Source organism: Lepidochelys kempii, chromosome 16 (assembly GCF_965140265.1).
Source record: "Lepidochelys kempii isolate rLepKem1 chromosome 16, rLepKem1.hap2, whole genome shotgun sequence".
Taxonomy (NCBI): Eukaryota; Metazoa; Chordata; order Testudines; family Cheloniidae; genus Lepidochelys; species Lepidochelys kempii.
Genome location: NC_133271.1, coordinates 5,074,716 through 5,102,342, shown reverse-complemented (window position 1 = coordinate 5,102,342; position 27,627 = coordinate 5,074,716). Strand labels below are relative to the sequence as shown.

General features: G+C 51.8%; 2 protein-coding genes across 11 annotated transcripts in view; one reads left to right on the top strand and one right to left on the bottom strand.

The window, feature by feature from the left end:
- The window catches only part of NOXA1 (NADPH oxidase activator 1), a 58,955-nt gene that overhangs the window by 28,804 nt on the left and 2,524 nt on the right, over positions 1-27,627 (top strand). The window contains exons 8-16 of one of the 7 annotated variants that reach the window (XR_012155270.1): positions 3,059-3,200; positions 5,137-5,196; positions 6,263-6,347; positions 6,942-7,057; positions 11,506-11,669; positions 12,761-12,866; positions 12,960-13,083; positions 13,337-13,573; positions 26,976-27,053. Coding sequence is in view for 3 of the 7 variants with exons in the window: in XM_073314592.1 (XP_073170693.1) it covers positions 3,059-3,200; positions 5,137-5,196; positions 6,263-6,347; positions 6,942-7,057; positions 11,506-11,669; positions 12,761-12,866; positions 12,960-13,083; positions 13,337-13,434 (895 nt within the window). In the remaining 4 variants the exon portion in view is untranslated. Of the gene's footprint in view, positions 1-3,058; positions 3,201-5,136; positions 5,197-6,262; positions 6,348-6,941; positions 7,058-11,505; positions 11,670-12,760; positions 12,867-12,959; positions 13,084-13,336; positions 25,488-26,975; positions 27,054-27,627 lie in introns of those variants that run through there. The other 6 variants (XR_012155269.1, XR_012155271.1, XR_012155272.1 and 3 more) reach the window with 6 other exon arrangements.
- The window catches only part of LOC140899304 (ectonucleoside triphosphate diphosphohydrolase 8-like), a 27,148-nt gene continuing 15,455 nt past the window's right edge, over positions 15,935-27,627 (bottom strand). For 3 of the 4 annotated variants that reach the window (XM_073314589.1, XM_073314591.1, XM_073314590.1), the window contains 5 exons: positions 26,967-27,197; positions 20,803-21,069; positions 19,009-19,119; positions 18,343-18,483; positions 15,935-17,148 (listed from right to left, as the gene is read on the bottom strand). In XM_073314589.1, the coding sequence (XP_073170690.1) occupies positions 16,957-17,148; positions 18,343-18,483; positions 19,009-19,119; positions 20,803-21,069; positions 26,967-27,197 (942 nt within the window). In that variant the 3' untranslated portion in view covers positions 15,935-16,956. The remainder of the gene's footprint in view (positions 17,149-18,342; positions 18,484-19,008; positions 19,120-20,802; positions 21,070-26,966; positions 27,198-27,627) is intronic. The other variant, XM_073314588.1, reaches the window with a different exon arrangement.

The following is a 27,627-nucleotide window of genomic DNA, read 5'->3' as shown; positions in this document are numbered from 1 at the left end:
AGTCCAGGGTCTGTATTTTGCTAGTCTCCTTTCTTCAGGATCCTGAACTCAACTATCTCATGGTCACTGCTGCCTAGGTTGCCACCCACTTCTACGTCCCCTACTTCTATAACACCTTGCAAGGATCTCAAAGCCCTTTGCAGACATAGATTAAGCCTCACAGCCACCCTGTGAGGAAGCTAAATACCGTGTCACAGGTTGGGAAACAGAGACAGAGAGAGGTTAAGTGACCTGTTCAAGACCACATAGTAAGTCAATGGCAGTGCCACTATTAGAACCCACAACTATTGACTCTCAGTCTTCTGGCTCTAGCCCCCAGGACAAGACTTCCAAATGCTCCTGTCAGCACTGCTGTAACTGGGGCCAAATTCAGCCCTGGTCTGAGGAGGTGCAGCTCCATTGACTTCCCTGGGTTTGTGCTTCCAATACTCCAGGGCTGAATCTGGCCCCTTGTTTTCATCTGGAAAAGCTAGAAGGTGGTTCCTGAATAGGGTTGCCAACAGTCTAACTGCACAAACCCAAACACCCATGCGCTGCCCCCTTCCCTGCCCCTTCTCAGAGGCCCCTCCCCCCCCCACTCACTTTCACAGTGAGTCTGTGGCAAGGGGTTGGGGTGTGGGAGGTGGTGAGGGCTCCAGCTGGGGGTGCAGGTTCTGGAGCAGGGTTGGAGATGTGGGGTTTGGGGTGCAGGCGGGGGTGCAGGCTCTGGGAGGGAGTTTGAGTGCAGGAGGAGGCTCGGGGCTGGGGCAAGGGGTTGGGCTCCAGTTGGGAGGCGCTTACCTCGGGTGGCTCCCGGAAGCCTACCTACCCTGGCTCTGTGCGATTGCAGGCACTGCCCCTGCAGCTCCCATTGGCCACAGTTTCTGGTCAATGGGACCTGCAGAGCTGGCGCTCAGGGCAGGGGCAGCGCACAGAGATCCACTGGCCGCCCCTGCGCCTAGGAGCCAGATTACTTCTGGGAGCCACGTGGAGCCAGGGTAGGTAGGCAGGCTGCCTTAGCCGTGCTGTGCCGCCGACTGGACTTTTAGCAGCCTATTAAAATCTCCCAGATTGATTTCAATAGCCTCCAGGAGATTGTGGCTAATTCCAGAAGACTCCCTGTCAATCTGGGAAGGTTGGCAACCCTATTCTTGGAGCCACTTGAAACTCGACATTTTCATTCAGCAGGAAATGCTGACATTTTGAAATTGTTTTCATTCCAAATCTAAACAAAAATGAAAAATTTAAATTTCCTGTGAAACGAAGTTTTCCAAAACTGTTTGTTTCAGGTCAGTCAGAATGTTCCATTTAAATGAAATTGAAATGTTTCATTCTGATTCCAGCCGTTTATTTTACACTATAACTTATAGACTATAAACGCAAATACATTTCTAAATGAAAGGGCATTTCAAAACAACAACAAAAAAAATCAAAATATTCTTTTTTGATCGGGTTGATCTTATTGAAACACTTGTAAGGAAACATTTTGTGAACCAAAATTTGTCAAAATCAATACATTCTGACAGAAAGTTTTTATTATATTGAAATGGTATTTTCTGATGGAACAATGCTCTGTCAGGAAAGTTGCACCCAGCTCTAGAGTTCACACACTAGAACAGAGGTGGGCAAACTACAGCCCAGGGGTCGCATCCGGTGCTCCAGACCTTTTAATCCGGCCCTCAAGCTCTGCCAAGGCACGGGGGCCAGGACTTGTCCCGCTCCGCGCAACTCCCACAAGCAGCGGCATGTACCCTCTCCAGTTCCTACACTTAGGGGCAGCCAGGGGGCTCCACAGGCTACTTCCACCCCAAGTGATACCTCCGCAGCTCCCATTGGCCAGAAACTGTGGCCAATGGGAGCTGCAAGGTTGGCGCTTGCAGACAGGGAAGCATGCAGACCCACCTGGCCGCGCCTCCGCATAGGAGCCGGAGAGGGGACATGCCCCTGCTTCTGGGAGCTGCTTGAGGTAAGCACCACCAGGAGCCTGCACTCCTGACCCCCTCCTGTGCCCCAACGTCCTGCCCCATCCCTGATTCCCCTTCCACCCTTTGAACCTCTTCATCCCAGCCCGGAGCAACCTCCTGCACCCCCAACCCCTCATCCTCAGCCCCACTCTAGAGCCCACACCCCAGCTGGAGTTTCCCTGTGGGAATTCTCAGAAATGGCTGGAAGGCAAAAGAGGGAACCTCTGTCTGCGCCAGTCTGTCCCATCATCTGCTGATGGCGTGTTCTTCTCCAAAAGTTCATGGGTTATCATCTCTGACAGACCATAAATATGATAATTGCACCATGGAGACACAGCCCAAGGCTACTGCTGCCTATGAGGGGAGATGTGCCCAAGGGAAGCATTCTCGAGCTTACTCAGCTCACAACTGAGAGTATGTGGCGAGGAAGGATCACCCTGTGGGAGGAAGGATGGGCTCGTGGTTAGAGCTCTGAAGTGAGACACTGGATCTGGGTTTCCAGCTCTACCACAACCCTCTTGTCATTGGACCTTGGACAGATTTAGGTGTCTAACTGGGTGTGGAGCCCCAATGAAAGTCCAGTCTGAACTGTAGGTGCTGAGCTCTTCTGAAAATTTGTCCCTTGATCACTCTTTGCCTTAGTTCCTCATCTGTAAAATGGGGGTAATGATGCTCTCCTACTGCACAGCGGTGTGGGAAGGAGACAGTCCTTGATGTTTGTGAAATGCTATGGGGATGGAGGCATGTAAGTACTAAGAACAGAGTAGAAGGGTGTGGCTTTCCTCAGACGCCAGTGAAACGACAGGTCCTCCAGCAGAATGCAGGGGGGACTCCACCCCAGAGAAGCGTGGCATTGTTCCAGGGTGCACTGGCACTTGAGGGCCAGTGATTCTCCTACAACTCTTTATATTTCAAAGTGCATTGGCAGAAGAGCCAGTGGAAAGGCCACAGGATGGCAACGGCTATTCCTAGCCTGAATGTCTCCAAGAAGGATAACCAGAGGGGCAAAGAGAAGGGCATCCCATTAAAGCCAGTGGTGTCCACACCCCACAGTGGGAGAGTGACAGCCCCAAAGGGTGCTGAGTAAAGCTGTTCCTTTTTTTCCCCCTCTCCAGAGACCACAATTCAGGTTACTATCGAGTCGTGACTCATTATTACCCAGAGGGCTCTGAAGAGATGGCAGTGAAGGGCAGCACCATCATCTTTGTACTAAATAAAGGGGCAGATGGCTGGGCTACAGCCATATGGGACGGACAGGTATGTGGAACTGGCAGGCTGGCACTCCTGCCTCTAGCACAGCATCAGTAGACACTACAGGACTCCCTGCCAGCTGGGGCTTGCTGAGGCTTTAATAGGATGCTCCTTTGGTAGCTCTCAGGAGCAGGAGCAGCCAAGAGGGTGGGATATGACATTAACTTCTCTGAAGCTGCCAGTTCACTTTCATAGATTGGACACTGATGGGGTGACGACTCACTGCTGCGGCGCTTCCTGCTGGTTGTCCAGGGAATTAGCTCTTTTCAGCCAGGAGCGCCCTCTGCCGGTCGGTGTCTCGCCTGCTGCTGGCCCTGTGCCCCTCCCAGACCCCAGTGCCCTTCTAGATTAGGGTTCTGCCCCCTGGCAATAACCCCTCAGTCTGGGTCTCCCCTCCCCAGGGGACCCCCAACCCCCTGTCCCTTCCTTACCTCAGTGGCTACTGTCAGTCATCATCTAGCCCCCACTCCCTGGGGCAGACTGCAGTCTGTACCACTCATCATTGACAAGGCGGGGGGTCAGACCAGCTGCCTCTGTCTAGGTCTGGGCTGGGCTGCTCCTCTGCAGCCTTAGTACCCTTTTGTGGGCCTTTACCTCAGACTGCAGCTTAGGGCTCTGCTAGGCTGGAGCTCCCCAGCTCCCTCTGCCCTAGGTACCCTCCTCAGCTTCCTAGTCAGCCAGGTCCTCCTCTCTCCACGTAGCTAGACAGAGTGTCTCTCTCAGCCCCTGGCTAACAGCCCTCTTATAGGGCCAGCTGTGGCCTGATTGGGGCATGGCCCCACCTGTGGCTACTTCCCCCAGTCAGCCTAGCTTTCCTCCGGCTACAGCCCTCTCTTTGGGCTGTTTTAAGCCCTTTGAGGCATGGCAGGGTGACCACCCCACCACAGACACTAACAGCAGCAGCTGTTAAGGGCTGTTCAGATCCCAGTGACTTTTCCCCGTCATCTCTCTAATTCCATTGGCCAGTAAACTGGAGAGCTCAGCTTTTTCTGATCCTTATCCCTTCCGACACACATGGATCCTGCATAGGGATTATGCAACTAGAAACATTCGGCGAGAACCACTAGCAGGTGCACAATTCACACTAATTGTGAAGCCTCGCCTCCTGCAGAATAAAGTGCACAAAATGTGTCTAGGGTTCATTCAGTGGCCTGCTCGCAACTGCCGTATGGAAAGCAGGGTCCTCAGAAGGGAGAGCAATGTGCTGCTGTGTCCGCAAGTGGGCATCACCTCCCACATGCAATCCTCAGTAGGCCAATTTAACATTAGAGGCCAGGAGCCCCGTCATGGGCCAGGATCGCTCTGTGCTGTGACCTGTACTAACTCAGAATAAAGGGCAGTGCCTGCTCCTAAGAGCTTACAATCAAAGTATAAGGCAGAGAAAACAGGTGAGTCCAACAGGCAGATGGGCGAGCACAAGGAAACAGTGAGGTAAGACTGGTCAGTCTGACAGGCAGTAGTCTCAGCAGCCTAACCATTGTCAAGTTCTCTGGTAGGTATCACAGCACAGGAGAGTTATAAAGAGGAAACCGAAGAAAGATGGAGGCAGCTCCTCCCGCGTGTGAGGGGCAACATGGGAGGAAGCACAAAGGTACCTCTTTAAAAGTTAACAAGTGGGTGAGGAAGGCTGGCGGCTCAGAGGCAGGATTCAACATCTTGAGCGATGATGGGTAGGTGGGGACAGGCTGTGAAGGGCCTTGAAAGCAATGGCGCATAGTTTGTGTTTGTGATGATGGAGAAGGGTGGGCCAGCAGACAGAGTGACCTGGTCAGAGTGGCATGCCAGGAAATGACAATGCCACAAGGGTGTGAATGACTGAGGGGCAAGGTGGGGTTGTCAAGACCAGAGAAGACAATCTCCTGCACCGGGCAGAAGAGTGTCTGTTTCCGCTCAATGCAGCCTGGTTTCACCTTATTTTCTGTTCTGCTCTGTATTTCCCCAGAAACTGCGTATACCGACCTCTCACCTGGAGCCTGTTCATGCCCCCAAGGCTGATAAATGGGTAAGGGGACAATCTTGTGACTATGGGGTGTGGAAGGGAGAGAAAACACAGCCAGGCCACTTGTGCTGTGTGTCTGAACCACAGAGCAAGGCAGTGGGCTCTCTCTTCAGAAACACCCCATGTGTAGGTTCAGGGCTTTCAGCCAGCGAGGGACAATGCAAAATCCAAGCAGCAGGCAAAAGGTGAATTTTTTCCACAGCTCTGATCTATTTCCTGCAGTCGAAGCTTCCATTTTGGAAAAATCCATTTCTTTTACCCCCTCCTCCTCACAGCCAGGACCCTCCATATTATAACCAATGCAGCCTTGCTTTAATGGCTTGACCTGTCTGAAAGCTGTCTCCACTTGAATCCTCCAGCAGACAAGGTGTGACTCACACACATGCGCCTACTGCAGCAAGCAGGGAATTTCAGAGCCCACTTTCGTTCTGACATACTAGTGGCCTCTAGAGAATGAACTTCCACTGTCCCTACTGTAGTTGAGAAACTGGCTCTTCAGGCCTGACTCTGTTATCATTTATCCCATGGAGTTGGTAGTGTTCCCTGCTGTAAAACCATTTCAGTGCAGACACCCAGTCTGTTCAGTGCAGAACCTTGGAGCTGAGTGAGGGGCAGATAAGCCCTTGGGTCAGAGGGATCAGCCATGGAAATCCCAGTGAAGATGGATTCCATTTTTGCTCAGATGGGGAGGTGGCTGTCCCCAGACTAAATGTGGGGTCTGGATCCCAGAGAGGTGAACAGAGCTAACAGTGCAGCAAAATAAAACAAACCCGTATGGGTACCAGGTGGGTAACCACCCTCTGGGGAAGCCTGGAGGAGCCTGAGTACTCCATGTCATACCTGAGTTAATGAATCAGCAATCCCTGAGGCTCTGCCCACCTTTAAAGTCATAGCCTGCAATCTACTCAGTGACGCAAACCAGCTGCCACCTGCCCCTTCTGGCCAGTGGGGAACAAGGGAGCTGATTTCCCAAAACTTCAGTTCCTTAGAACTGTTCTGCTTCACAGTGGCCTCAGCCACACTCTCCTCACGTGTCTGATCAGTTCGTTTTCATTTTGTTCTCTTGCAGAAAGTCAGTAATGGGATCCCTCTTCCCCCTGTTAAAGTACCCCCCAACCGGCCCCACTTGCAGGAAATGGACCAGCAGCAGCCAGGTAAATCCTGCTTTCTGGGACTGAAGGGGCATGTGGGGGTAAGGATCCCAATGGGAGTTGTGTGGGATCACCCACCAGTGCCCCAAAACACCACTGCTCTAGGGAACCTACACTACCGGCAGGGCTAGTTCCCCACTTGCAGCATGTGGTTCTGGGATGGACTGACCGTGTAACCCAAGAGCACCTTGGTAGCAGGGTAGATCATGTGTGTCAGGGATGACTGCACACACTTTGCTTCGCTGTGGCCCACTCATTCTGCTCTGAACAGAGACTGGGGGCCACAACTGTGTCCAAATAGAAGTGAACTGGTTGGCAGGCACCTGGTGATTCAGAGCTGGTGCGCAATAAATGCAGCTGCTGCCATTTGTCACTTGCCCCCCTTGCTATGGTGACGAGTGCAGGCAGGGTTCTATACACCTGTCCCGAGAGGGGAGGATGGACAGCTCCGGCCGTAGAATCGGTGGCTTCTCGTGCTGCCTGGAGTCCCTCCAGATGTGGCTCAGTGGGACCCCCCCAAAGCTGACCAACCCTATCTCCTCCAAAGAGGCCCTGCCCATTGTCATGATGGCTGTTTGGCAATGTTTTGCCCTGCAGGACCTCCTGAGGGAGAAGACACTGCTGCAAATGATGCTGATCCGCAAGCAGACTCGCAGGTGCAATGTTCCCCAATGTCACAAACCATTAAGGCTATAAAATCACTGCTGCCAAAGGTAAGGGTGGATTCAGCCCACTTCCCCCAAAACTCCAGAGCCACCACAAAACTTTGGGGCTCACTGGAAAGCCTTTTCTTCCAGACCAGTTCCCCCTCCCCCATCCCAGAGAGATCCTAACTCCCAGATGGACTTTTGTCTGTTACTCTTGAGTCCTTGATCTTCCTCTTCTTCTGTCTCTCCCGGCCCAGACTGTTGCTCTGTGCTGTTAACAACCACTATGTTCTATCACAGAGAGCGCTGCATTTCTGGGGTTAGAGAAATCATCTCTGTATCCTTTTCCTACCTCACATTGGACTTGTGCCTACAGAGCCTTTCTTTGTCAGAGGCAGCTGCTGATGAGGTCACCAGCAGCCCCACTTTATTTGGCACAGCCACTAGACCGCCTGTGATTTTGGAGTCAGTGCTGTGTCAAGCTGCATGGATTGGCAGCTGAAATTTCCACAGGAAATTATGGGACCTGGCAGCATCATCTCAGGGACATGTTTGCATGATAATACAGGGAGTACCTGTCTCCCCTCTGGAGCTGAATACTCCTATGCTGAATACTCCTGTGCCGAGCAGATGTGTCTGAGTTATAGGATTCAGATCCAGACGCTTCCAAAAGGAAAAATGGAAGTGTTTGGATCCAGGGTTTGGAGAAATGCCCCCCACATGTGAAATTCACATCTGGATCCTGGCTCATATTCTATGCCACGTGGAGTTTGGTGGCACTGAGGTTGGCATTTGGGTTAAGCCCCCCCCCCCTTGACTCTGGTTATGGAAGGATGGGCTAGTGGTCGGGGCACTGGCCGAGATGTGGGAGACCTGTGTTCGGTTCCTTGTTCCACCAGGGACTTCCTGGGTAAGTCACTTCATGTCTCTGTGCCTCAGCACCCCAGCTGTGAAGGGGAGATAATAATATTTCTGTACCTCACAAGGACATTGTGAGGATAAATACATTAACTGATTGTAAAGTGCTTTGAGCTCTGCTGTTCCTCAGATGTTCTTGTCAACTGCTGGAAATGGCCCACCTTGAATATCACTACAGAAGGTCCCCCCCACCCCCCGCTCTCCTGCTGGTAATAGCTCAACTTAAGTGATCACTCTGGTTACAGTGTGTATGGTGAAAAGAAAAGGAGTACTTGTGGTACCTTAGAGACTAACCAATTTATTAGAGCATAAGCTTTCGTGAGCTACAGCTCACTTCCTCAGATGCATATCGTGGAAACTGCAGCAGACTTTATATATACACAGAGAATATGAAACAATACCTCCTCCCACCCCACTGTCCTGCTGGTAATAGCTTATCTAAAGTGATCATCAGGTGGGCCATTTCCAGCACAAATCCAGGTTTTTTCACCCTCCACCCCCCCACACAAATTCACTCTCCTGCTGGTGATAGCCCATCCAAAGTGACAACTCTTTACACAATGTGCATGACAATCAAGTTGGGCTATTTCCTGCACAAATCCAGGTTTTCTCACATCCCCCCCACCCCCATACACACACAAACTCACTCTCCTGCTGGTAATAGCTCATCCAAACTGACCACTCTCCAAGTTTAAATCCAAGTTAAACCAGAACATCTGGGGGAGGGGGAGGGTAGGAAAAAACAAGAGGACACAGGCTACCTTGCATAATGACTTAGCCACTCCCAGTCTCTATTTAAGCCTAAATTAATAGTATCCAATTTGCAAATGAATTCCAATTCAGCAGTTTCTCGCTGGAGTCTGGATTTGAAGTTTTTTTGTTTTAAGATAGCGACCTTCATGTCTGTGATTGCGTGACCAGAGAGATTGAAGTGTTCTCCGACTGGTTTATGAATGTTATAATTCTTGACATCTGATTTGTGTCCATTTATTCTTTTACGTAGAGACTGTCCAGTTTGACCAATGTACATGGCAGAGGGGCATTGCTGGCACATGATGGCATATATCACATTGGTGGATGTGCAGGTGAACGAGCCTCTGATAGTGTGGCTGATGTTATTAGGCCCTGTGATGGTGTCCCCTGAATAGATATGTGGACACAGTTGGCAACGGGCTTTGTTGCAAGGATAAGTTCCTGGGTTAGTGGTTCTGTTGTGTGGTATGTGGTTGTTGATGAGTATTTGCTTCAGGTTGCGGGGCTGTCTGTAGGCAAGGACTGGCCTGTCTCCCAAGATTTGTGAGAGTGCTGGGTCATCCTTTAGGATAGGTTGTAGATCCTTAATAATGCGTTGGAGGGGTTTTAGTTGGGGGCTGAAGGTGACGGCTAGTGGCATTCTGTTATTTTCTTTGTTAGGCCTGTCCTGTAGTAGGTAACTTCTGGGAACTCTTCTGGCTCTATCAATCTGTTTCTTTACTTCTGCAGGTGGGTATTGTAGTTGTAAGAAAGCTTGACAGAGATCTTGTAGGTGTTTGTCTCTGTCTGAGGGGTTGGAGCAAATGTGGTTGTATCGCAGAGCTTGGCTGTAGACGATGGATCGTGTGGTGTGGTCAGGGTGAAAGCTGGAGGCATGCAGGTAGGAATAGCGGTCCATCGTCTACAGCCAAGCTCTGCGATACAACCGCATTTGCTCCAACCCCTCAGACAGAGACAAACACCTACAAGATCTCTGTCAAGCTTTCTTACAACTACAATACCCACCTGCAGAAGTAAAGAAACAGATTGATAGAGCCAGAAGAGTTCCCAGAAGTTACCTACTACAGGACAGGCCTAACAAAGAAAATAACAGAACGCCACTAGCCGTCACCTTCAGCCCCCAACTAAAACCCCTCCAACGCATTATTAAGGATCTACAACCTATCCTAAAGGATGACCCAGCACTCTCACAAATCTTGGGAGACAGGCCAGTCCTTGCCTACAGACAGCCCCGCAACCTGAAGCAAATACTCACCAACAACCACATACCACACAACAGAACCACTGTTTTTTCCTACCCCCCCCCCCCCAGATGTTCTGGTTTAACTTGGATTTTAACTTGAAGAGTGGTCAGTTTGGATGAGCTATTACCAGCAGGAGAGTGAGTTTGTGTGTGTATGGGGGTGGGGGGGATGTGAGAACCTGGATTTATGCAGGAAATAGCCCAGCTTAATTGTCATGCACATTGTGTAAAGAGTTATCACTTTGGATGGGCTATCACCAGCAGGAGAGTGAATTTGTGTGGGGGGGTGGAGGGTGAGAAAACCTGGATTTGTGCTGGAAATCACTTTAGATAAGCTATTACCAGCAGGACAGTGGGGTGGGAATAGGTATTGTTTCATATTCTCTGTGTATATATAAAGCCTGCTGCAGTTTCCACGATATGCATCTGAAGAAGTGAGCTGTAGCTCACGAAAGCTTATGCTCTAATAAATTGGTTAGTCTCTAAGGTGCCACAAGTCCTCCTTTTCTTTTTAACCCAGGAACTTATCCTTGCAACAAAGCCCGTTGCCAACTGTGTCCACATATCTATTCAGGGGACACCATCACAGGGCCTAATAACATCAGCCACACTATCAGAGGCTCGTTCACCTGCACATCCACCAATGTGATATATGCCATCATGTGCCAGCAATGCCCCTCTGCCATGTACATTGGTCAAACTGGACAGTCTCTACGTAAAAGAATAAATGGACACAAATCAGATGTCAAGAATTATAACATTCATAAACCAGTCGGAGAACACTTCAATCTCTCTGGTCACGCAATCACAGACATGAAGGTCGCTATCTTAAAACAAAAAAACTTCAAATCCAGACTCCAGCGAGAAACTGCTGAATTGGAATTCATTTGCAAATTGGATACTATTAATTTAGGCTTAAATAGAGACTGGGAGTGGCTAAGTCATTATGCAAGGTAGCCTGTGTCCTCTTGTTTTTTCCCCCCCTCCCCCCCCCCCCCCCAGATGTTCTGGTTTAACTTGGATTTAAACTTGGAGAGTGGTCAGTTTGGATGAGCTATTACCAGCAGGAGAGTGAGTTTGTGTGTGTATGGGGGTGGGGGGATGTGAGAAAACCTGGATTTGTGCAGGAAATAGCCCAACTTGATTGTCATGCACATTGTGTAAAGAGTTGTCACTTTGGATGGGCTATCACCAGCAGGAGAGTGAATTTGTGTGGGGGGGTGGAGGGTGAAAAAACCTGGATTTGTGCTGGAAATGGCCCACCTGATGATCACTTTAGATAAGCTATTACCAGCAGGACAGTGGGGTGGGAGGAGGTATTGTTTCATATTCTCTGTGTATATATAAAGTCTGCTGCAGTTTCCACGGTATGCATCCGATGAAGTGAGTTGTAGCTAACGAAAGCTTATGCTCAAATAAATTGGTTAGTCTCTAAGGTGCCACAAGTACTCCTTTTCTTTTTGCAAATACAGACTAACACGGCTGCTACTCTGAAACCTGCATAAAAATAGGCATTATTGTTATTCAGATATTTGCTGGTGAAATCGCTCTAACCAACCCACCGAGAGCAGATTCTCCTTTGCTTCCTGGTTGTTTGCAGGTCCCACTGGCTCAGGACAAAGCATCCTCCAGCGAGAACAGATCCATCCTGCTGAAAGTCCACTGTGACTATACAGTTAAAGTGAACAAGGCCCTGACCTTGTCAGACCTCAGGTCTCTGCTGCGGGAGACATTCAGCCAGCAGGCAGAGCTTGGGAAGCTGAGGTAGGCTTGGTCACAGACTGGCAATAGGGTTGCACTCTGGATACACTCAGCTGGTGCCAAAGGCTGAGTTGGAGTTTCTCCTTCCCAGTGAGCTGCAGCTTTCCTCTTGCCATTGCAGACAAATCATTGCAGTTCCCTGAAGAGGTGTTTGCCCAAGGAGCTAGACATAAGCCATGTCTGCCATCCGTGTTGTTCTCCACAGGGCATTTTGTCTTTCAGTAGGGCTCAGGCAGCCATAGGCACAGTTCACAAAATGAGTACATACAAAGCAGCACAGTGTCCCCTCTCCCAACTGAATGGTCACACAAAGCCCTGCCCCCTGGATATTCCACCTCATTGCTTTAGAGCACAACACTGACTCCTTGGGGACAGGGAATTTGTGAGCAGGGAGGTTTCACAGGACCAAAGGAGTATGGAACTGCACCTGCAGTAGTGAAAGAGGGGGAAGTTTAAAGAGAAATGCTATTGTAGACACCTCTGACCTGGAATGATTTTCTCCCAGCCAGGGCAACATTTAAGGCACACCAGGTTCAACTCAGTTGCACTTTGTGTGCCCAATTTAGAGGTCTTGTGTAAGTCTAAAGCAGACTGAAGTTTTGTCTACTGGAGCTGGAGGCGTAATTTCATATGCGCTAGCTCTGGTTGAGCTAGTGCGCTAAGAATAGCAGCGTAGCCCTGGTGGCATAAGCAGCAGAATGGGATAGCCAGCGTAAACCCTCTGCATCCAATCCTGTCTGAAAGCCTAGGTACGTATTCAGGGCCGCCAGCCCTTCCCCCGGCCTGTGGCACGACCGCTCCACTTCTCCTTTTAGCACGCGAGCTTGCACACAGCTAGCGCAGGTCTGTCTGCCTGATCGGGGAATTACACCTCCAGCTCCACGCAGACACACCCCGGAGGTCCTGGACTGACATGCTTAGGAAATCAGAGGGAGATGGAGGTCCTGGACTGACATGCTTAGGAAATCAGAGGGAGATGGAGGTCCTGGACTGACATGCTTAGGAAATCAGAGGGAGATGCAAGCTGCACAAGTTTAGATTCACCTCTGAATTTGGCCCTAGTGCATTTTCTCTGTCCTCCTCTCTTACTTCAGCTGCAGGCTTTCAGACAGCAAAGAGTTCATTGTGATTTCGGGAGAAGAGGAACTGGGGAAGATGTGGCAGCAGGTGACAGATGGGAGGCTGACACTCTGGTGCCAGGTACGTGCCCCTTTGGGATGCTGTTCTTCCTCACTAGATTCTGATATAATTTCTGCTCTGCCGTGCAGTTTACACCATGGCCTTGTCCCATAGGGCACAGATGCCTGTTCAGACAGACCTGTTCTCTACAGGATGGTAGCACATCATGGTTACACAGCACAAAGGCCTGAGGATCTGGAATTCAATGAAGGAGACACACTGGACATTCTCTCTGAAGGTAGCTTTCTAGTTCTACCTGAAGTTCTTCACTGGGCAGCTTCAGGAGTCTGTTTGCAGGGAGGGGATGGGGACAAGTTGGGGAACAAAAGACTTCCTGATAGTTAAGCCACTAGGCCTTATGGGGGACTGACATGTGCATGGGCCTGTACTGGCCCTTTGCGCAGGGATGAATGTCACCCTTAGCAAGGCTCCCTGGTTAGGCAATTCAAGGGATTGCTCGGTCCTTACCCTGTTCCTTTGTGTTTTCCCAGTGAATGAGGAATGGCTTGAAGGCCATTGCAATGGCAACTTTGGCATTTTCCCCAAGTGCTTTGCTGCTCAGGCCAGCATTGGGGCTGCCCTCCCTTAGAGAAGAGATGCTTCTTCCTGCCAGACTCCACAAGAAGCCAGCTGGGCTCTGGACCCCACCTCACCTTACTCATGTCTCCCACAGAACAGGAGAAGCTTGCGATAATTCATTCAGGTCTGACCATCGCCAGCCCTGCTAGGTATTTAATGAAGCTGCCCACACAGGACGCTTCCCAGTGTGGGACCCCATTATCCAGAAACCCAGCAGGATTAGTTTCTGTAGCAGAAATAGCATTTTCTATGGCATGTGTCTGGCCTCAGTATAATAATAATAATAGAAGTGAGATGACAGGTCTGACTGGGGAGTGCGGGAGGTGGGATCTGGGTGCAAGGCATGGGGTGGTGTCTCATGAAGGACACTCTGAGAGGTGCTGACACAGCAAATGGAGATTTCCCATCTCAGACCCAGCCACCAGCTCTTTCTGTAGCAAGAACTTGGGGTTCAAAGGTGCAGATTAAGTGGCAAGAAGAACCAGCTCCTCCAAAAGAGGGGGCTGTGCTCTGATAGCGGCAAGGGGCCTGGCTCAGGCCTTAATCCCCACTTCCCACCAGGTGGAATAAAAGTGAGGGAAGCTGGACCTTGCCGTCACTGGATATGCCCATTCTGCTGTTAGAAACCCACGGCTGGCCCATGCCAGTTGACTTGGGCTAAGGGACTGTTTGAGTGCGGTGTAGGTATTTGGACTTGGGGCAATTAAATAGCTCCTTAGCCTGAGCCCCACGGGCCTGAGTCAGCTGGCACAGGCCTACGGCAGGGGACTAATGGCAGTGCTGACAGACCCATTGAGGCCAGACTGTGGGAGGCAACGTGCCACCCAAAGAGCCAGAGCGCAGGGAGGCAGGCCTGATTCTCTGGGCCCCACGCAGTGTAGAAACAGCGCTGTTCTGGTTTGAGAGCATTTCACACCCACTTTGGACTGCTGTAAATTAGTGCACATGAATCAGGCATAGGGTGTGTGGCCCCTCCAAGATCCATTGATCTGCCAGAGGCAAAGGGCCCTGTGCCCAGACATCTTGGGTTGTGGGGATTGTCCCTGGTCAGCTGAACACTGGTGTTGTCCCAGTCGGTTCCGTGAAGTTGGGCCACAGCAGGGAGCCAGACCTTGAGGGACTGAGAACTGGGTTGGAGGGAAGGAATGCAGGGCCTGGGGATAAAGAACAGGGTGGGGGAGATGGCCAGGTGACAGGAGCTGAGGCATTGGGGGGAGGGCAGCCAGAGAAACAGGCCTAGCAAAGCCCAGAGGGATCAGGAAGTGGAGAGCCAGAAGGAGGAAGTGGTAAGTGGAGCTCATGGGAGTAGATAAAAATAACCTGTGCGGGAGAGGGGTGACCTAGGGTCTCTACTTTGCAAAAAGGGTCCCAGGAACTGCAGGGTGGTTCCTGGGCACCAGCCCCTGGGTCTCGCTCGGCCCATCAGCCACGCAGTGCATGAGCCTTTGGGAGCTCACTCAGCCCCACTGGCCTGAGGGAGCTCCCTTGGCCTTCCTTCCTGCCTGGACTCTCGCTCGGCCCAAGCCTCTGGGGAGTTGCTCAGCGCATCAATCCTTAATAGACCTCCCCTGGCTCAGGGCCCTATGAGATCACACACCATCTCTGCTGTGCTAGGCTTTCCAGCTGGCACAGGTTTCTGGAGGGTTGTGCAGCCCCTGTACACCAGGCGTCTTTGTCAGCACGGGTCTCTGTGCAGTGGCTCCGTCCCCTGACCCTGCAGCTCACGGACAGCGGCCTCTCAGCACTGCAGGGTGCTTACCTGGAACAGGCGGAGCAGGACACTCCTGCCCTCCACCCTGCAGGGCCTCTTCTTGGTCCAGGCCACTGTATGCTGCCTCAAACCCTTGCCCACCCCAGGGCCAGGCACAGCCTCTCTAAGGTCACTCACAGCCTGTACCTGGCATACCCTTTCTAGGGTCACTCAGCCCCTTGCACTGCCTGGCCCATGCCCTGCTGCCATAGCTATGGCTAGCCCAGGCACGTGAGCTGCAGCCTGGAAGTGGAAGCTGCCAGCAGGAGGGCTCCTTGTCTGGCTCTTGTTCCTCCCCTTAGACCAAAAGAGCCTGAATTCATTAACTTTTAGGGGGTGCTGTAAAAACCACGCCTCACAAGGGCTGAGGGGGTGGCTGGCTGGCTGGTTGGGGTGGGGCGACTCTCTCTGTTGCTGGGATTCCTGGCTGGTCCCTTGGAGTTGGTTTAGTTGGGTAGGAGCCTGTGATGCTGTTGGAGGGAGTGTTTTTGTGAAGAGGTGTCTGTGTGCCTAGAGTGGAAGTTTTGGGGTGGGGTTTTACTTAAATCAAATCTATAATCCATGCAGGGCCAGTGGAAGCAGCCTTTGCAGTGTTCAGCTCAAAATCCCCAAATCCCCAGCCCCGCCTCCTCCCCCAGGCGTGCCGCATTTCCCCCCGCATTGCTTCCTGCGGCTCCCCCCCCCAACCCCCCCACCCTCGCTCACCTCCACTCCGCCTGCTCCCCTGAACATGCCGCTGCTCCGCTTCTCCCCCCTCCCTCCCAGGCGAGGTGGAGGCAGCGCGTTCAGGGGAGCAGGCGGAGCGGGGGGGGGAGTAGAGGAACTGCTCCCCACCCCAGCTCACCTCCGCTCCACCGCCGCTGCCTCCCCCGAGCACGCTGCCGCTCGGCTTCTCCCCCCTCCCAGGCAACAAACAGCTGTTTGGCGCGGCCAGCCTGGGAGGGACGGGGGAGAAGCGGAGCGGCGGCAGTGTGCTCAGGGGAGCAGGTGGAGGCGGAGTGGAGGTGAGCTGGGGCCGCGGGGGCACATTTCTAGGGCCAGCATGGCCAGCGCCGGAATGCCATCCCTAGAAATGGGCCGCCCCGAGCACCAGCTTGTTTTGCTGGTGCCTAGAGCTGGCCCTGGAGAAGGCTGCTGTCGTCTCGCCAGAGTGCGGCCACACACCTGCGGGCGTCATTCCAGGCACAAAAGGAGTAACAGGCTACATGGCTTAAAGGTACAGGGCCCCATCCTGATCTGCACATGCCTTCGTCGTGCTCGGGATCTGTGCCTACATGCCTCCTTCTTCTGCATGAGCATCATCCAGCCTGACCTCCTGTTTAACACAGGCTGTCTCCTGGACTCCAGCGTTGTACCCATGGCTTCTAAGTGAGCTAGAGCATGTCTAGAAAGACAGCCAATCTCAACTGAAAGATGTCACGCGATGGGAAACTCCCCCATATCTTTAGGCAGTGATTAATTATTCTCCCTATTTTAAAAAAGTGCCTTATTTCTAGTCCCAATTGGTCTAGTTCAGTTTCCAGGCACTGGCTCTCAGTCATCCTTTGTCTGCTGGGTTAAAGAGACTTCTGTGAACAGAGCTCTTCCCTTGGGAGATACTTCTAAACACTGATCAGCTCCCTCCTCAGCCTTCTTTGGAGGGAGGCATTCACTGAGAGGAACCAGGCAGACATCCTGAAGAGATGGCGAGTGCCTTGAAGGCCTCCCCACACTCGCCATCACTTGTGCCACTTCCCCTTTCCTGGGCTGGTGGGAGGGGCTCTCCGTCCATGACTCGAGCTGCTAAGTGGGATTCCAGAGGCACTGGATGAGAATGGCCAGCAGTGCCGCTGCAGCAGTCAGGACGATGAGGAAGATGGTGGCAGCCCAGAGCCCGCGCTGCTGCCCTTTCACTTGCTCGGGGGCCTCCGCTGGGATCATGTTGGTGAGGTTCAGCACGTAGCCCAAGGTCCAGCCAAAGTCCGTGTTCGCAGCCTGCCCGGGGAAAGAGCAAGCGAGCACTTTACTGTGCTGGTAACATACTTGGAGCCCAGAGCCCCTTCTGCTTCCAGAGCTTGTGGGGGAGAAATTCTTGTGCCTGTCTCTGCAGGTTCTGGTCCCTGAGACTAATACAGTCCGGCCTGGTTAGCTGGAGCTTGGCTTCTCTGAAGCCACGTGCATCAAAGATGTATCCCTATGCAGGAGTGTCATTACCATGGCTGTGCCCGAGGTCACGGTGCTATGCAAACGCAGCCAGCAGGAGCCAGTACACCAGGAGTCTGGCATCCTCTTCTGACCCCCCAGCCCCTACAGGGGCAGTAGAAGTGGTGCTCCCCTCAGAGGACTGATTCAGCCCTACACAGATATTCATTGCTAGTGTCCCCAATGCAGCTCTCCCAGCGTCCCTCCTGCTGCCCTATTCTTGGATTCTGTACCCTGAACTGGCCATTGAAGGCCAGCCCTCATTAGCATTGGGGGCCCAGGGCCTTTGGGGTCACAAGCAGGGACTCTCCTTTGGGACTGGAACCATTGCAATGATTCAGAAGCAGACCTTGCTCCTGCAGTGACCCCTCTGATGGATGATTTAGTTTTATTTTCCCCTTACAAATCTGCCATCATTCTGCACACTTCCATCCCCCCCACAATGTTCCTGTGACCTCTGACGACCTCAGCCAGCTGTGGCAGAAGCCTGCTGTTACACCTATCTGACTCCAGTGAAATCAATGAGGTTCATTTGGATTTATGCCAGTGTAAAGGAAACAGAATTTGGCCCTGTGGTCTCTAGGGAACGTGTGGTGAAGCCATGTGGCCACTAGTGCAGAACTTTCCATGACAGCACACCATAGCCTGCTGCTACCACCAAAGATCTGCTCCTCCTCTCGCAGCCAGGAGGAAGGATGTAGCCGGAATCAAGCCACTTCAGAGCCCAATCCTGCTAAGTGCGGCCGCTTTTGGTGTGATGCTGAGTGCCCTTGATTCCCAGGCGAACCAGTTGGAGTTGAGGGCACTCTGAACTCAGCAGGTCAGATTCTTAGTTACCAGGTGCAGGTGAATAGCCATTTGCATTAGTGGGCATAATTCTCACACTGTGTAGTGATAACTGGGGCCAAGGTTGGAGACAGTGACCCTGGGAGGAATGGCAGTTGCTGCCAGGTGGCTGCACAAGCCGGACCGACAATGGCTCTTTACCTGTTGGCGGAAATGGATGTTGCTCCACATTTGCTCGTCAAATTTGTAACCCTCGTGTAGCAGTGTCAGGATGTAAAAGGCCGAGGGGCAGTAATTGTGTAGGCGGCTGAGACTCTCCTCCTGTGGGAAGCTGGCCTGGAGCTGAGAGAGCAATTGGGACAGACAACGTAGATAGCAGTTAGCAAGAGCCCTGCAAAAAGCCCACCTTCCCCAGTGGTGGAACAAAAGGAAACAAGCAGGATATAGTTCTATGAAACAGCCGAAGTGCCTGTCTCCATTGCCTAGCCAGCAGCCCATATGGCCCCCAGTTACTGGTGCAGAAACCACAGCTGGGGCAGGAAGCCCAGACCCAAGAGCCTTTTTAGTAGTGTGCTGGGACTTGGCCAGTACTTTGACACTGAAGCTGAGATCCAAAGGGCCTGGCACTTTTTGCAGTTCAGATCTGAGAGCCCTGCATGGCTCCTTCCCATCCCACTTCCTAACCGCTCACTCCCTGTACACTGCTAGGACAAACCTTTCTGCCAGGATGTGCGGAGTGTGACTCCCACTTGCTAATGGGCCTTCAGAGCTCCTCTGCTTTGACGGTTTGTCATGCAACTCGGGGGCTTCACAGGATAATAGACAAACATGGGCTGAGCTCTTGGCTGCTACCAACAAGAATCTCACCTCCTTCCAGCCTTTAGTGCAGAAGCCCCAGATGGTGGCATTGATGACACTCAGGGGCTGCCCGTTAGTCAGGTTCAGAAAGTAGAAGGTGTAGTAAAATCCAGAAAAGGCCTGTGCAAGAAGAGGAGACATTAAACCTGTGTCCTCCCAGAAGACACTGCAGAGGAGCATAACAATAATTAATTTTCCCTTCTGGAGAACTCTTCATCCTAGAGGAACCCCAAAGTGCTTCACAGCAGTAATGAATTTCTCCTCACTCCCCGTCAAAGGCAGGCCAGCATTATTAGCACCATTTCACAAATGAGGAAACTGAAGCACAGAGAGGTGAAGTGACTTGGCCTAGGTGACAATGATAGTCAACAGTGGAACCAAGAGTAGATCTCAGGACTGGGCACCAGAGACCTGAACCAATGCCTGCAGTAGTCAGTGGAAAGTCTCCCAGCAATGTCACTGTGGTCTCGATTGGCATCAGTATGCAATCTATAGTACCACATGTTAAGATTCATACAAATTCTATGTTTGTAGGTGCAAAGCAAAGTTAATGCTTTTGCAGTCTGGGCATGGTTAAGGTGAAGGGCTACATCACAGCTGAATTATTTTTGCATTTGTGAATGTAGTCTGAGATCGACAGCACAAGAGACTGAAATTCTTTTGTAGCCATAGATTGGGTACAGCATGGGCAGTCAACATGCAAACTTTTCTCCTGCTACCCATGCCAGTGTGCCCAAGCTGCATCTTGAGCTAAACTATACCATCAAATTGCCTGTTTTCTGTGGTTTTTTTTTTAATACATTTAAATTCTCACAATTTGATTTACAGCCAGAGCTGGCCTAAAAACACGGGCTGATGTGTGGATTTCAGGGAAGATTGCAAGATTTTGTTTCAGTTAAGTTAATGGATTTTGTTTCAATTAAGTTAATAGATTTTAATATCTATTCCCTAACCAGGACTAAGCACAAAGTGGTAATAATCCTCTTTGCTTAGCATGGAATTTCCTTTGCTTTTGCTTCTGCTGTTGTTTACTTGGAAAAAGAAAACTAAGAGAATTGTGTCTGATCACACACGGAAACGAAAGATGCTCCCATACCATACTCAAGAGTGCTATTGAGATGCATTGACAAGAATGAACCCAATAACAATTAAATGTGTATTCAAATCCATGTGCAGAGCGCCTCTGATGCTCTTATGATCACACATGGAGATACGATTCAACATGGTTAGCTTCAAACATGCATGTGCAGACACACCTTGGCTCTAGCACAAAACTGGGGGAGCTGCACGTGTTGTATACTAAGGGCTGCTTTGAAAGTGCCCCTCATTCCTCAGCTGTGGTTGGCAGTGCATAGCCCCCGTAAGTCATGCTAATGGCACAACTCCCTTGGGCCCCTCAGTGGCATGAGTGTTTCCCAGGGCAGACAGATCACAGAAGTGACCCCCCGGAGAATTCAGCTGGAAGGTAGAAGGCAGCGTTATTATATTAAGAGCCATGAATGGCACGTAGAGCTGAGATGGGGTGAGTTTGTTTCACTCTGCTCATGACCCATCCTCCCCTCTGGGGAAGAACAGCCCCTGCACATAGGCGCATCAGATTTTCAGACATCTCCTCCCTAGCTTCGTGGTTCCTAATGGGGATCTCAGCATTTGTCCCAGGTCAAGTTTAGCTGCGGGTTACACGCACACAGTGATACAGCCTCCCTCCAGTTTAGCTGATGCCTTATCTATCTCCTCAGTCCTTTAGAGCGTTACTCCCACCAGTGTGGTAGCCAGCTACAATAGAAGGGAAGGTTTCCTTACGAAGAACTGCCCATGCCCCAGTGGCTGATAGACCCCGTTGAACCCGCACGTCCTGTTGGCCCCACACGCTGTGAAGTTGAAGAGTTTCTGGATGGCACTCCTGCAGTCCGCTGGGGCCCCTGTCCCCCGCACCGTGAGGATCTGGCTGGGGTCATGTGCAACTGGTGCCGGGACGCAGGAACTGTCATACAGGGCAGCGGCAGTGACGTTCTCCTCGTATCCCTTGGGGTAGCACGGGTGGGAGATCTGTTGAGAGGTGAGATTCTCCTAGAGAGAGGGGAACCCATTAGCAGCGCTCAGGCTTGGGATAGCAGCCAAACCCCTCTCCTCCCCACCTCTCCCCCATCCCCTCCAGTTTGGAGCTTCTGGGAGAGTGGCAGCTAAATCCTTATAGGAAAGTCCCATAGGATTTAGAAGAAAACGAGAACTGTCCTATGGGTTTTCTTATCCATCCCATTGTATTTGAGACTGCAAACCCTATCCTGGTATAGAATGCTATAGGGTGGGTCACAAAACCCATGCATACCCCACTCTGGGGCTGTCTGGGTATCTGACCATCTCCCCCGCTAGTCTCAGGCCAGGCCCTGCCTGGCCTCAGAGATGGCACACAGATGATGGCGAGGAAGTCACTGCCCCTTCGACACATCACCCTTCTCTGCTTTTGTCACGTGCTCCTCCCGGAGCTCTGCAGCCCCAACCCACCCAGCTCCATCTCCACTTCCCATCCCTCCTCCTGGTTTGTCCATCCCCAGCACATCCAAGGTCATGCCTTTTTGGGAGCCAGCTTCACTGCTGTCTGTGAGACGTCAGGACCCAGATCCCAGGATCTTGACCCTGCACGTCTTCGCACAGAACACAAGGGGGGGGGGCTCAGGGCTATCCTTCAGTACAAACAGGGGTATGAGTGAACTCAAGCCAGCTACCCCTGGCTGTCACCTGTGCACTGACCCATGCTGAGTTACCCCCTTGCACACCAGCTCCCTTATGCAGGTTAAGTAGAGCAGACCGAAGCACCAACCTTATCCTGAGGCCCTGCCTGGCAGACCTCCCCCTTAGGCCTCACTCTTCCCAGCACCAGGGCTGGGCTTTCCTGCTTGCCACTTCTTGTGTGGATGTCTCTGCACAGCCCTCCTCACGTGCCCTGCGCAGGACACAACCCTGGGTGTCAGGGCCTGGGGGGAGCACGGGATAGTCTCTCTGACACCAGAGCACTGCCCGGGTTGGGGTGTGTCAAAGGAAGAAGTAATGTAACATCCATGGCTTCTCGCTGCTGCCTCCTGAAACGTGTGGGTGGGGCCAAGCTGTCAGGGGAAGGACTTCAGGAGTAGAAAGGTGACACATGGTGGGCTGCCATCCTCCAGAGTACGGGTGGAAAATCCAACACCACATTGCTGCAACCTATGCAGCTCCCCCATTGCTGGCTGCACGGTGCAGCTCCTGTGGCATGCGAGGGGTTAATACAAATCCCAGGCAGAGAGAGAACTGTTGTGTAGCTGACTGGGCTATAGGATCTGCTCCTATTGATCTCCCTTTCCCACCAAGCCACTGGGTGCTGCTGTCGATCGTTCGCACAGTGTCAAGTCCAAGGACTAGCCAGCAAGAGGGGGTGGGGGGAAGATGGAGTCATAAATCACATAACTATGAGTCACACCCTCGTCTGGGATTTCTGGGAGTTTCCAGGGCATAGGAGAAAGAAGGGAAACCATCTCTTGCTTCGACAGGGAAACCCTGCCTCACTGGGGCTTCTCTCTAGTACTTGCTCAGTTTCACAGATAAAGTCTTTGTTTTGCCTGCTCTGTGCTCTAAAGAAAAGCAGGTGGCAAAGAGTCCCTGTCCACCCAACTTGACAATCTTCTGATGCTCTCAGAGATTTTCACGCTCTTCTCTGGCAAGTCAGAGCCATTTATAGTTTGGTTACCCGTTTGTTGATGTACACAGGGTCTGCATGAGCTCTAGCGTGACATCCAGGGAGAGCTGGCAAAGACGACTTCATGAACCAACCTTATGTGTACAGACACACCCACGCTACCGAGGCACACAGCAGGCTGGTGCTGCTTTGCCCCAGTGATCGCTTCGGGCTGGTGTTGGATCACCAGGCACTTTGCTGTTGGAGGCAGGGGTAATAAAGGGTTGTTCATAGGCTCAGCCTAGCCAAACTGCCTTGCATGGCCCCACCCACACTCCACCCCTAGGGCCCTCCTGTTTCCCGCCGTGCTCTGCGGTGGGTCTTGGCTGGGGCCCGGGCCATAGCCCTCCCACTACCGCCTGGCCCGTCTACTTTTTGCTGGGGCGAACCTCGCCCCCTTCCCTTCCTTTTCGCCCCGTGGCCCCACCCCCCAGCCAGGCCAGTGTGGAGCCTGGGCAGGGAACCTGGGCAGCTGTGGGGAGCCGTGGCAGACCCTCCAGCTGCCTGCGGTGCAGGGGGGACAACCCCCAGCTCATGGCCCCGGCTGCTTGGGGAAGGTCCACGATTCCACGCTGGCTCCCCACAGCTACCCACGTGACTGTCCCGACCTGGCTCTGGGGTGGGAGAGCTGGGGGCTCGGAGCTGCAGCCCAGCCATTGTAAGAGCCGCGCGGGCAGGTGTGAGGAGCTGCAGAGTCGTGGACTCTTCTCCTTCCCCGGGTGGGTGGGGACATGGGCTGGGGACTGCTCCAGCCCCCCACACCACAGGCAGGGAGAGGGTCTGCTGTGGCCCCCTCGCCTTCCTCCGTCCAGAGCTGTGCAGGCAGCTGTGGAGAGCCTGGGTCCCTCCACCTGCCCTGGGTGTGGAGCCTGGGACAAAGGTAGGAGGCTGCCTGCCTCCACCTCGGGCATGGGCCTTTGCACCCCCCCCCCCACTTTTGGGAGGGCTCCGATGCCCTTGCCTTGGGCTGGGGCTCGTGCGGGCTGGGCTGCAGCCAGGGCCTCCAGGTGGCTAGAGCCAGTGCTTGCACTGCCCGCCCACCCAGGGACGAGGGTCGTGCTGCCTGCCCTCCTGGCGCTCCGGGAGGGGTGGGGGTGCTGCCCACCTGCTGCGCTGAGGGCCGCGATCAGCTGCCTGACCACCTGCCTGCTGCTCTGGGGCTTGGGCTGGGGGCTGTGCTGCCTGCCTGCCTGCCAGGTGCTCCGGGGCTGGGCAGGGAGGGCTCTGGGCTCCAGCAGGGGAAGTGGGGCGGGATGGGTAGGGCCCCAGGCAGAGGGAGCAGGCTGGCCAGGGACTAGCCTCCCCAAGCCCACGGTTCACCTGCCACCCATGGGGTTGTTATCCTGGGGTGCCAAAACCCAGGGGAGTTGAGTGAGGGTGGGGACAAGTATCTGGTGGTGTGGGTGCTTCCTAAGGGTCTCAGACACCATTTGGTGACAGGTTTCAGAGTGGTAGCCATGTTAGTCTGTATCCCCTAACGCCCCTACTTTACTTACACTACATTGATGACATCTTCAAGTAGAGTAGGAGCGTTAGGGGACAAGAGCTGAGCATCTTCATCATCTGGACCCATGGGAAAGAGGCCCTCGAGGAATTCCCCCAGGATTTCAACAATTTCCATCCCACCATAAACCTCAGCCTGGACCAGTCTACACAAGAGATCCACTTCCTGGACACTACAGTGCAAATAAGCGATGGCCACATAACCACCACCTATACCGGAAACCTACTGACCGCTATACTTAACCTACATGCCTCCAACTTTCATCCAGACCACATCACATGATCCATCGTCTACAGCCAAGCTCTAAGATACAACCACATTTGCTCAGACAGAGACAAACACCTACAAGATCTCTATCAAGCATTCTTACAACTACAGTACCCACCTGGGGAAGTGAAGAAACAGATTGACAGAGACAGAAGGGTACCCAGAAGTCACCTGCTCCAGGACAGGCCCAACAAAGAAAGTAACAGAACGCCACTAGTCATCACCTTCAGCCCCCAACTAAAACCTCTCCAGTGCATCATCAAGGATCTACAACCTATCCTGAAGGACGATCCCTCACTCTCATAGATCTTTGGAGACAGGCCAGTCCTCACTTACAGACAGCCCCCCAACCTGAAGCAAATACTCACCAGCAACCACACACCACACAACAGAACCACTAACCCAGGAACCTATCCTTGCAACAAAGCCCATTGCCAACTCTGTCCACATATCTATTCAGGGGACACCATCATAGGGCCTAATCACATCAGCCACACTATCAGAGGCTCGTTCACCTGCACATCCACCAATGTGACATATGCCGTCATGTGCCAGCAATGCCCCTCTGCCATGTACATGTACATGTACATCCAACAAAAAAACTTCAAAAACAGATTCCAGAGAGAGACTACTGAATTGGAATTAATTTGCAAACTGCACACCATTAAATTAGGCTTGAAAAAGACTGGAAGTGGATGGGTCATTACACAAAGTAAAAACTATTTCTCCATGCTAATTTTTCCCCCTTACTGTTACTCACACCTTCTTGTCAACTATTTGAAATGGGCCGTCCTGATTATCACTACAAAAGGTTTTTTTCTGCTGCTGATAATAGCCCACGTTAATTGATTGGTCTTCTTACAGTTGGTATGGCAACACCCATTTTTTCATGTTTTCTGTGTATATATATCTTCCTAATGTATTTTCCACTGCATGCACCTGATGAAGTGGATTTTAGGCCACGAAAGCTTATGCCCAATAAATTTGTTAGTCTCTAAGGTGCCACAAGTCCTCCTTGGGTTTTTTTTTTTTTTTTTTTTTTTTGCAGAAACCATTTGGTTTTTCCTCTCTCTGGTGTGTAATAACAGACCTTATTAAGACACACCTGAGAGTCTTGCTGCAGACCAAAAGAGCTGAAGTCACTGATAACCAGGTCTAAATATTACACCTGCTTTGGGACAATGTCTCTGATGCAAGTGACTGCCCAGTCTGCACTAGTAGTGAGGCTCCCACACTAACAGCTGAAAACACTGAGAGCTGTATTAAGTGGTGGTCCTCAAGGCATCCCAGAGGGTGGAGATTTGGGTAATGGTGGGTGGCCAGCAGAGTGGCTGATGCCGGAGTGAGCTCCTGGACAGTGGAGAGAGCAAGGGGCCTTCCCCCTCCTCCCCACCAGTGTGGGAGGTGAACTCACACAGATGCACCTCTGAACTCTGGGTCTTCACTGACCAGGGGCAACAGCTGTGAGTGGGGTGTGGTGGAGGGAGAAGGGAACTCCCTGACTGGATGACAAACTTAAGAACAGGTAAATAAGAAAATGTGACTCACAAACATTGTATCTGGCATAAATTCCAGACAAATAATCATTGAGGCTAAAATTTGAGAAGCTGCTGGACATTTTCATGAATACATTTTCATGGATAAGCTGGTGGGAAACACAATAAAGTGAGCCACAAATAACAGCAGGGCAAGGCCACTACATGTTAGTCACCTGTTGTCAGATTCATCCCGGTTCAGTACATGCCAGCCTGCAACTTTTTAAACACTGAGTGGAGGGTCCGGCACTCTTTTGCTCTTGCCCCTGCCCTGGCCTGTTGTGCTGCCATCAGGCGTTTATCTTTCCACTGGAAGCAGTGCAGTGAGTGTGTGCTGCGGGGACACAGCTGCTCTAGTTAGCCCCATGGCATGTGTGTTTCACTCCGCTGTATCCAGACAGTTGAGCAGCAGAGCAGGGGCATTTCACAGGGGCACCTGGAGGTTTGGCAGCTGTCAAGTGTGCACCTGCCTTGGAGACTTCTGGTACTTCAGCTATTCTCTGCTACCAATCATGGTTCAGCTGACTTACTGCCCAGAAGCAGGAAGCATGTGTCACATGGGTCTGACTGGAGGAGGACTCCTCTGGGGTAGAGAAGAGACTGGGGATCAATTTTTGTCCTATGAAAAATTTCAGTGAAAATGAATATTTTTCAGATTTGAATTAAAAAAAAACCGAACTCCCCAGACTGATGGGGTTTTTTTCAGTTTGTAGCAGCTAAAACCTGAGGGGGGGGAATCAGTTTTTGGGGTTTTTTAAAGGAAAGCCTCCAATTTTCTGACAAAAAACAATTTTTTTCACTTTTGTTCCATTTTATCAAAAAGACATTTCCCATCCAAATTTTTTTTTGATTGAAAATTGTTGACCAGGTCTATCAGGGGTTGACTATAAGATAGTGACCTACAGAAAGTGAAGGGGAAAATGCTAATGCCTCATACTGTAATTATTTATACCTTCCTTAGGGCTGCCAGCAGCATCTTCAAGGCCTGGTCTCGCCCGTAGCAGAGGTAGCTGTGGGTATAAATGGAGTAGTTGGTCCCATACAGCCGGAAGAAGACTTTGGTGCTGTTGTCCTCAATGGTACCACTGGGCTGGAAGGTTATTTGGGTTGAAGCTCCTCCAAGATCCAGAGCTCCCAGAACCTCAGCAGACTGAGGCCGTATCCACTTCCCTGCAAAGGAGAACTGCCCCCACGACACACTAAGGATTAATTCAGGCTGAAGAAAATCCAAGTTCTCATCACTTACTAAAGATGTTGCGATGGCCTCCTGATTGCAATGTCCCTATTTAGCCACACCTTTAGTGGCAGGGCATTGATCTCAATGCCCAGCCAAGGTGCACAGGGCTAGATTCTCAGCTGCAGGCCAGCTCCTCTTGCTGAACATCAGCCTAGATCCACTGACTGCAAAAGAGCTAAAATGATTTATGCCAGCTGAAATTCTGGCCATATGAAAGAATGTTGCGTGGTTTCTTTGTAGGTGATAGCAGCAGCAAAGGCAACCTACAGGAGTAGGCATATTATGTTCCAAAATCTGTAAGGTTCCAAAATTGACTGAGAGGAAAAGCACCTCTGGGTTTTAAGTTGAAATTGCATGAGTTTGTTACAAACATCAA